The sequence below is a fragment of the Pseudopodoces humilis genome, chromosome 13 (genome assembly GCF_049639895.1).
Source record: "Pseudopodoces humilis isolate 2021_Gansu_Grassland_sample_001 chromosome 13, ASM4963989v1, whole genome shotgun sequence".
NCBI classification, from domain to species: domain Eukaryota; kingdom Metazoa; phylum Chordata; class Aves; order Passeriformes; family Paridae; genus Pseudopodoces; species Pseudopodoces humilis.
This window is the reverse complement of record NC_142212.1, coordinates 7,939,229-7,949,153: the sequence shown is the minus strand read 5'-3', so window position 1 is coordinate 7,949,153 and position 9,925 is coordinate 7,939,229. Positions and strand designations below refer to the sequence as shown.

At 38.3% G+C, this 9,925-nt stretch overlaps 1 protein-coding gene across 1 annotated transcript in view; it reads right to left on the bottom strand.

The window, feature by feature from the left end:
- Positions 1-1,718: 1,718 nt before the first annotated feature.
- The window catches only part of CACNA2D3 (calcium voltage-gated channel auxiliary subunit alpha2delta 3), a 387,704-nt gene continuing 379,497 nt past the window's right edge, over positions 1,719-9,925 (bottom strand). Inside the window, exons 35-37 of the mRNA XM_088061797.1 lie at positions 3,702-3,814; positions 2,850-2,932; positions 1,719-2,017 (exon numbers count right to left, since the gene is read on the bottom strand). Of these exons, the coding sequence (XP_087917923.1) occupies positions 1,925-2,017; positions 2,850-2,932; positions 3,702-3,814 (289 nt within the window). The 3' untranslated portion in view covers positions 1,719-1,924. The remainder of the gene's footprint in view (positions 2,018-2,849; positions 2,933-3,701; positions 3,815-9,925) is intronic.

Below are 9,925 nucleotides of genomic sequence, written 5' to 3'. Positions count from 1 at the left end.
GACAGTTGTATGCAGAGCTTTTCAATAGCTCTAAAAAGGAAGATTTTTTTTCCACTTTCTACTAACGTGGATAATCACCTGTATTGTGTTGGCTATATCCATTAAATATCATTACAGAAGAATGTAATCGCATATACAAAAGTGTTATGAGGCTGCAGTGCCATGAATTCTGGAAACTCAGAAGGAGAATCAGAAACTAAAATAGTTTATTTATATAGAATTGACATTAATTTTTTGTGAGAGTGATGGATGGTAAGGGGGAATGGAGCTCAGAGAAAAAACAAGCAAAGAACAGCAGGATATCCATGTCATCCCAAGCAGAGAAAATGCCTTGGGTTCCCAATTTGCTTAGTAAACAGAGCATATCACTAGGACAACAATTTGACTGAATGTCAGATGGAAAATTATTCCATAGTGAGAAATTTTGAGACCCATAAGCAAGGACAGAGAAGTCTGTAGGAAGACACTCCAAAAAAAAACAACCAAAAACATGTGGAAAAGAAATTTATGAGTACAAAGACCTGTATGGTTTCAGAATCAGAGGGAGTACCAGTGCATTTAAACCCATTAAAGCATTGGAGTGGAAATTTTTTTTACTAGTTCTTCCCCTTACAAGCTGGATAGTATTCTTTAAAACAAAGCCCCTCTCAGTGGCCTAGCTCCCTGTTACCAAACAAGATACACAGCAAATCTGCTTAGCATTTATCCAAGGCTGAAAGCAAACTTACACAGAAATCAGAAAACTGCAGTCTCCAAGCACCAGATTTCAAACAGTGGTGATTTATTTTGCATTTCATGTATTATATTGTCAGGAGGACAGGTTACCCTTTGATAGCATTCCACTTTGTATAAAACTCCAAAGACAAACTGAGACTATCATAGATCAAAGATCAAGATCTTCAGCAAACATATCCACAGCAGGGAATTTGCTGCCAATTGCAAAAGGAAAATGCTCATCTTTATTACCTCATTTCCCTTACAAAGAAGAATGTAAGGCCTGGAATAAAACCATTCTGGTCTAGATCTTTGCCAACCAACAGGGACACTCAAGGAAAACCAATAATGGGTTCTGCTGACACCGATGTGTTGCAATTCAGACTTTCTCTGCTTATCACTTTCCTCATAACAAGCTTCTCCTGTCTGACATGAGATCTGGAGGGCAGAGCACCAGCAGAGCACTGTCACCCTTTGATGTGGGCTATTCTACACAGCTTTCTATTCCTTTACTTGAAAAGAATTTGATTTTTGCCATCTGCAGCCAAATCAACCGATTTGACCCAAAGCTTGCCTAAGTTAGAACCAAGGCTTTAATAAGGCTTTGTCTCACTTTGCAAATGCAGGTAAGATATTTTATAGCTATTTCCAGAAACCAAACCTGCTCTATAATTCAGCAACATACCTGTTCAGCTTCATACACACAGGTGTTTCCTTAACTTGTGACTGAAAGCTATTCTGCCTCATTGTAAAATCCAAGCCCCCATTTTTTTCTCTGAGTTTTTTCAGAAAGAGGCTAGAAGCATAATAAAATATCATCCATTTATTTTATTTTCTTCCCATCATTCATTATTTGAACAAATATATTAGCATACTTAAAATACACTCTGAAACTGTGATTTTAATATACTTTATTGAAAAAAGTACACAGTTTAAATTGTTTTCAATGGGACAAAGCAATGATCACCTCTATCTACCAAGTCCTTTTTTGATGAATCATGACTGCCATATGCCAAATTCACATCTGCATGACTTGCAAAGTAAAAAGATAAATCTTTCTTCAACATATCTTTAAGAATTTATATCACCAACAGTTTAAAATCATGAAATGCTGATGCTCTGACTATATTTCATGTCCTCTATGTTGCACCATTTCTCAGTTCACAGTTTATCCATGTTTTAGCATGCCAGTTGAACACATCAGTCAATGTCACCTGGAGAAAATCTTCAATAGCAGAGGAAGAAGAACAAGAGAAGGTTTAGCACTAAGGCCTGAGACACCACCACATTCTCTTGCATTTTCCTAAAGAAAATAAAACAACAACAAAGGAAAATAAATACAAGCCACTATAATCAATTATGACACATTATTTTTTATCAAACATAGGCATAAGAGCACTGCTGCAAACAACAAAGCCCATAAATTAAATATACTTGGGAGGTAATACAAGTACATGTTTTGAGTTGAACAGGTTTAGGTTGTAGACTGAAACAACAAGCACTACACCCTCCCCTCCACTTCATACTTCAGGTCTTTTCCTACATTGCATTACACCATCAGAAGCAGAAAAGAAAGTTACTCCAGAGTAAAAAGGATGTCTATGAACCTATGCTGTACAAGCCACTGTAACCACATCCTGGTCTCTATAGCTCTCCCTGGCACAATGTGACAGTGTTATGTAGAACACAGAGCAGTAAATACGTGTACTGGAGGGGTCACTGTCCCTCCCAAGCCACATCATGTGTGAGCATAATGCCTACAGCATGACAGGGATGATGCTGAAGCTAATTACTGAGGCAAACCTTAAGAGCACCAAGTTCCCAGCCATCTCTAACAAGGAATTCTGTGGTCACTGCTTGAGACAAGGTTCTCAGATATTCCTGGCTGCCAGTGCTCACATCCTACCACGTTCTCTGACATGACACAAACCAGTCTGCAAAAGCAGCCGCTCAAGACATTGTCTGTGTGAGCACAAAATGACTTGTAGCACTTACAATATCCCTCACTTCCCTGACTACCGAGTCTTCTGAATATTTCCCAACATTTTGTCTTGGAAGATAGTTTTCCTATTAATAATTTTTAAAGAAATAAAAAATTTACCAGAGTCAAAAAGAAATGAAAAGTAGAAACTCACTTCAGGGTGAAATCCATGACAAGATTCTGGGCGTCTTCTTATCTTCTGAGATTTTAATCGTTCACATTTGAGGGATTCATTATGTACAAGGCAGTTAAGGAGAGATGCTCTGAGCATTGCATTCTCATGGGAGTGTTTTGAAATTGATACAATGAAAACCTTTCAGCTCCGTTCTTTCTCTCCATTAAAACCCCAAGGTGATATGTGTGGTCAGCACAAGAAAATGAAAGTGATTCTAGTGATTTCCTCTCTGTGATCTGTGTTTTCAACAGCTCATCTGCTGACATGTCTTTCCATAATTCTGCAATAAAAACACACTGCAGGCTGCTTTTGACAAATTCCAATTTATGGGAAAAACTAATCCTGAACTACCTGAACTACAGAACAGCAAAAAATAGGAAGTGGGGCAACCAAAAACCAAGTGATATATTTTTTTTGCTAGATTTTTGTAATTTTGGAAAGAAGGATTCTGAAACATTTTCAATGCTCCAGTCAAACCTTGAATAAAGAGATATCTGTATTAGAAGGAGTTCTATATGTTCCAATATAATGAGGTTCATCCTTATAAGAAAATTACATACTTAGTGGTTAATCTGAAAGATGCTCAGCTGTCTAAAGCTAAGCTGCATGACCTTATGCAGCATAAGATCCACATAATGGCTGTTCAAAAAAGAAAAACAAAAGTGAGTTCTCATTGAAAAAATAGTGAGGACATATCCCCAAGATGGCTTAATTCCAAACAGCACATATAATGGGTGATGATGTCATGCAATGCAAGTTTTACATGAAAAGATGTTTTTCAATATTTGCATCTCGAATCTCTTTCTGACCAGTTTGTAAATAAAAGGATATACCTTATTTCTATAGGTGCCATGGTAATTGGTGGGATAGAATCACAGAAGCATTCATTATCTACCACCACCATGAAGAGGTTGCTACTTGGGATCTGCTGGATAACAAAAGACCTGAAAATTAAAAAGAAAACAAATAATGGTGACATTATCAGCATTTCTGAACCAGTGGCTCTTGTTAGGAGTTTATCAGACTTTTATGTATTTGCAGTCTGGAATGGAGCAGACTGCAATGAAGGTTCTTCTGCAGCCACACACTGGTAGCTCACAGTCCCAAACTTGAGTCTCTACAGTTTTATTATGGCCTTTGTGCACTCTGGGTCTCGCCTGAAGCAACAGCAACTCCTGCTCTCAGCTTTCATCTGTCCTCTTGAGAGCCATTTTATTACTGAGCCAACAAAACAGAGATTAGCCCTCAAAATCTTCCAAAGCGATTTATTTTAGAATAATGACTCTCTGGTATAAATATGGTGATAACTCAGCACCACATTCAAATGAAGACAAAGTAGGCAACTCAAAGGGAGAGCAAATAAATAAAGACATTTTTTCTAAGAAGGAAAGCACCCAGGGGAGACCAGGGAAGGCTCCTCTGGGCACCAGTCAATGATGCACAGTTTCAGTGAGCTGAGCCCTTAAGCACATACCAAAGAGAAGAGGGGCAAAAGGCAGAGCCAAATAGACACTATTTAGCCTTTCCTTTGAAACTCAGGACACAGTACAAAGAATGGCTTTAAAATTAAATTTAAAAATAAATTTAATGGCTTTCAAATTCTTTATGAAATTTTAAAACAATCTGTTAGAAATAATAGATAGAATACTATCAGCAGCGTATTGGCCATATCAAATATCACTGAAATCTGGCAATTCCAAGAATTAGGTGTTTTGCAGCGTGGTTTGCTGGTAAATGTACAGAATGCTAAGTGAGGGTTTGAGCACCAAGAAGATGTGGAGAGAAACATATTTTTCCTCAGACATCTTTCTTTAAAATACATATTGTCTTACTATAATAACTCCCTGCTTTTCCAAAGATCACAGAAGATGAAATAGCAGAGAGGGCAGGGAATATTTAAACCTAGACTAAGAAAAAAAATTTGGAAAACTTACTATAAAATTGTTGCCAACGGAAAGATTAAATGCTTTTCAGTATTTTTTAAACTTACTGAACCTCCATTAAAATTACACTTAGAGTGATCTGCAATATGTTAACTTTATGTTTATACATGAAATATACATTTATGGCATAATGTAAAAGGCTGAACTTTATAAATGTACCTACCAAACAGCTGGAGCATGTAGCAAGACTGACATCATTGTAATGGAGCATCTGTGGCTTTGTGGATTTGTGTGTGGGAGAAGTGGGGCCAATAAAAGGAAAGGAGGGAAAATCTTTAGCAGGCAATAGCACCAAAATTGTACTGCATGAATTTCTCAAAACAGCCATGAATAAATCAAACAGTAAAGGATAGAAAAAACCATTACTTTCATTGCCAGAAATTGGCACAATTTGCATTTTGTGCTATCTGAAACTTACATTCATTTACATTCATTTTATCTTTAAAACTAGCTTAGCAAATAACCTGATGGGCATAAAGTGCTTTAACAATTAATTGGATGCTAAATGATTGATTTTTTTTTGCTGAGAAGGGAGTAATTACTCTTTTGTTTTACCTGTGATGTGCCCAACTTCAAGCCCTTTTGTGGTACCCCTTTTTGTGAGCCCCATGTGGAAATCATGTACCCTAGAGCCAGGTTTAAAGGTGCCAGGTCATGAAAGCTGGGCAATTTCCCATTCTGCTTCTTCTTTCAGCCACTTTGAGGGCTGTGCAGTATAATAAGGCTATTCCTTCCTCAAACTAGAGAGGAGGCAAGAAAAATTCCTATCACTTCACCTAGCTGGGATGAAAGCTCTTAATCCAGAAGAATGTTTCAACTACAGAATTATGATGCTGAATTAAATTACAGCCAAACTACAAGGTCTAGCAAAGTTTTCTGTATTGCTTTATTACTGCAAGCCTTCAGAATTTTTGACTTCATCAATTCAGGGAATGCACTGTATCTGCACTGATTGATGGAAATTATGAATTAAAGGCAATTCAAAGAGCAATAGATTAGTTAAGTAAAAAACCCTCTTTTCTATCTTAGGAATTATATCATAAGTACCAGCTGATCACACTGACTGTTTACCAAACACTGAATATTCTTGCAGACCTACAGTCTGTTTAGCTAGTACAGAAGTTTGTGAATAGTCTGATCTTATGGTAGCTGCCACAGAGCATGGGACTAGTATAAAGAACCATAAAACAGTGAAACTTTTAGCTCACTGCAGCATTTTTTTTTTCCTTAATGCACAATAACAACTTAACTGATATCTTGAAAAGTGAAACAATTGGCTTCTTATCCTCCCACTAAAAATACTTTTAAAAGAAAATGTTTTCTTCTATCAAGCAGTATATGGGTATTCCCCCTTACAAAATTCTCAAATATAATCTGGAAATGAAGTTCTAAAGCCAACATACCAACAAGTGAAGACAGAGGATTCAGGACCGAGATTGAGCCGAGTAAATAAATAAGGGCAAAAAATGTCCAGTTTAGCTTTCTTTTCTATTAATAGTTTCCACAAACAAAATATACTTCTTTCAGCCCCTGTAATTTAAGATCATTTCATAGTCATGAGATATTGTTACCCTCACCAGATCAGTGGCAAAGGAGTTTGTGCCAGTCACAACCACCACAGTTGCTGTGTGACTATTCAGATAATTCACATGGCACTGCTTCCATGCCCAAACTGGATAAAGCACACAATCAGCCCAGCAGCAGCTCTGCTGTTTGAGATCAGCCTTCAGTTCCCATGGTGACATGCATAGGCATCTTTGAAAATCATTTTGAACATTCATGCCAGTAAGTCTCAGGAACCAAACATTCAGAGAAAACAAAAGGTGAGTGAACACAGTCAGACCAAAGCCTTTCAGAGACTGAGACATTCCACCAAAATACTTCACTGTGTACGCCAAGGCTCTGTTGCAAGGGAAAAAACCTCCAGCAAACAGCTTCCATGGCTGCAGTGAGAAATGAAGTCTCTGACAAAGTAGGGAAAATGGTATTATCTTTTCGTGAGATCCACTGTGAGTCTCTAAAGTTTCTCTTACAATAACCAGTTCTGAACACCTGCTGGCTTAAGCTGGCATTTCCCTGGTAAAATGGAAACCAACTCTCAAGGACTGAGTAAGGGGTTTGGCTGAACTTTATTGCTGCTTTAACAATCAAAAGAAAGTCTATGTTTAAGTGCCCTATTATTATGGAAAATATTTCACATTTAAAGGATAAAGCTCTTTTTGTTTTAAGTAGTGTAAGTCTTTTGATCTAAATCCTTTTCCTTTACTGCAGTATCATCACCATCATTCGATAGGGGCAGCAGAGGAATAGGCTTCCACATATCTGCAAATATAAACCAGAATAAACTGGGTTCCTGTTGAAGCTACATTGAGTCAATAAGAAGCTTATTAATAATTTCTTCTCCATCTTTCATCCACTGAGGAACTAGCTTGGTTTATTTGATGTGCAGGTTCGGAGGCTTAAAACAGACCTGAAAACAAACTGTTTCTTGACTTTGTGGGGAAGGTGAGGAAGGAAGAAGTTTCATGCTTGAAAGGGGTAGACAGAGAGGGAGGAAGAAAATCTAGTTATGCCAAACTATTTTGTTAATGAACAGAAAATAATGACAGAGACTAAGTCTGCAAGGAACTCTGTATTTTGAGTCAGAGTGTTACATGACAATTTTGTCACATTGCGTACACTATCTGTTTTTTTTTAACAGCTTTTGGTTTTGGTCCATATGAAAACGTGTGCACAAATAAAATGCAAATTGATTTGGGAAAAAAACCCAGCTTAATATTTTAATTGGAAGTAGAAAATATTTGGTCAAAAAAGCAATACTTATTAATCTGCAATTAAAAAGAAAGAGATTTGGACTTCAAGTACTGCTGTGTTCATAATTATATTTGGTAGTCATTCTTCTGAAGGCATGGTAAGAAAGCACATTTTTAATATGTGTCTGATGGCTAAATGACTCTTCCCACAGTTCCTTCAGTTCTTTCTAACTCTCTTAGACACCCTTTAACTTGGAAAGCATCACAACAGCACTGTAGTGCAAATGCTGGGCTGCAATCACACCTGCTGCCTTTAAGCATATATAACTCAGGTTCCTGCATTAGAAGGGAGATCACCTCCAACTCTGGACATGCAGAGACACAGACTATTCAAGGGTAATTCAGACAGGAGCTTGGCTTTGGGGATCTGAGCCATCCTCTGCAGGAGGGTCCTTCTCTCTAAGGGGTGGACAGTGAACCTGCAGAGAAATGCATCCTGAGCAGGGTGAAACCTGGTACCTAAAGCTAAGTGTGAGCTACAACACTTGTTCTTAGAGAGCCAGCACATTCCATTCAAATCTGATTTGTTGGGGTATTTTTTTGGTTTGTTTGTTGGTTCTTTTTGGTTTAAATTTAAATCAGAATCTCTCCCTTTTATTTGTATATGTAAAAGTCTTTAAAGAGTTATAATATATATTCTATTGTTATAATTTCCCCCCCAGACTATGTTTTAGAAAACCCAAACAAAGAAATCAAAACCTCCACCTAATTCCCATATGTCACTTCTTTTTCATATTATAAGAATCGTTTTCTTCTGTAAGGAGAAAGAATATATACAGTAGAGGAGCAGGGACTGAGCTGACAATACCCTTGCAGCACTGCCTTCACTCTGTGCTTCTTTCTCTTTCTGTCTCTGAACCTTTGGGATGGAGGAAAGGACAGGGATGCCAGGACAAGCAGTGCCCTGTGGGACAGGATACAGGGAAGCAGGTTATCCTCTGCTGCAGGAGGTGCCTTTGCCATGAGGCCTCTGCATTCTGTCTCCTTAGAGATTTTGGAGCATTTCCCATGTTGATGAAAACAGGCACAGCAGGACCAAGGCAGAGCTGTGCCCTTTTTCCTTCCTGGCTGCTGTATCTCCTGACAGACCAAGTCCAGCTTGAAGATCATGCACTTCTGTAAGCCACTGTCCTCCCTTCTTAATGCAGGTCATTGTTTCACTACAAATACCTCAATCATACGGTGCAAAATCTGTATGTGGAAGGCTTAACCTCTTGTCTCTGAAATGCTGTTGGCTTCACCTTTCTATTCCTAGCATAGCTGGATCAATAACAGGCAAAGCTAAGGTAAATTTATTTCAGACATGCCAGAGATGTGCCTCGTCCAGCTAAGCAAATCTAACCTTTAAGTTGTTTACTCTCCCCTATTTGACTACAGCATCTGCTGTTGAAGGAAATCAATATTACAGTTGAGCAGCTTAGTCTCTGTATTTCCATGCAGGAGAGGTAATCCATTTCCTTGTCCACTGGTGTTAAATTTTGGACAGGATATAAACTGAACATAGACGTGAGGTTTCCCTGCTAATAAGCAGCCACTTCCACCCAGCCCAGTGAATCTGAAGGAAAATGGTTCAACACAGCATGTTTGGTATGGGTCTGAGGGTGAGCCAGCTGTAGGAGAGGGCACAGTGCTAATGGGTTGTTCAGACTGAGGATCCCAAACACCACCACCATTTCTTGGTCATTTGAATTGAACTACTTTCCTCTTCCTGGCCTGCAGCCCTGTTGCCATTAGCTGGTGGCTGCTGACACTGCTACAAGATTTGTTTCAGCAACAAAGAACGGCAGGGAACCTCCTGAGAGCACTCAGAAATCTCTGGTTTTCAGATCCACGGCTCCTTATTTTCTTCAAACAGCTGCAAAGGCTGAAAAGTGTCAGAGGGAACAGAACAGATGTCAAGCAGCATGGAATTCAGAAGACGCAGGATAAAACTATGCTTGTGGGACCAGAACATTTAGAGAGAGTATCTTCCCATTGTACTGAAAAATGGAAGATATTTCTTTGTTATTTGGGGAGGATTTGAACACAGCAACAACACTAAAAGCAATTCAGCTTGTTTAAAAATAATGCTGTGTGTTTCCTGTTAAAAATTAATTCTTGTTTTCTCACAGAAATACTTCATTATTGCACTTTGCTTAAAAAAAAACCTTGTTCATAAGTAATAATTGCTGATCTATATGCTGTATTTTACAACCAGTGTCCTCTTTTGATTATAAAAAATACCCTGCTGTTATATCTGTACTTATAACAGACACTGCAGTAGAATATGTGGTCACGACAAACACATGGCTTAGGCAGG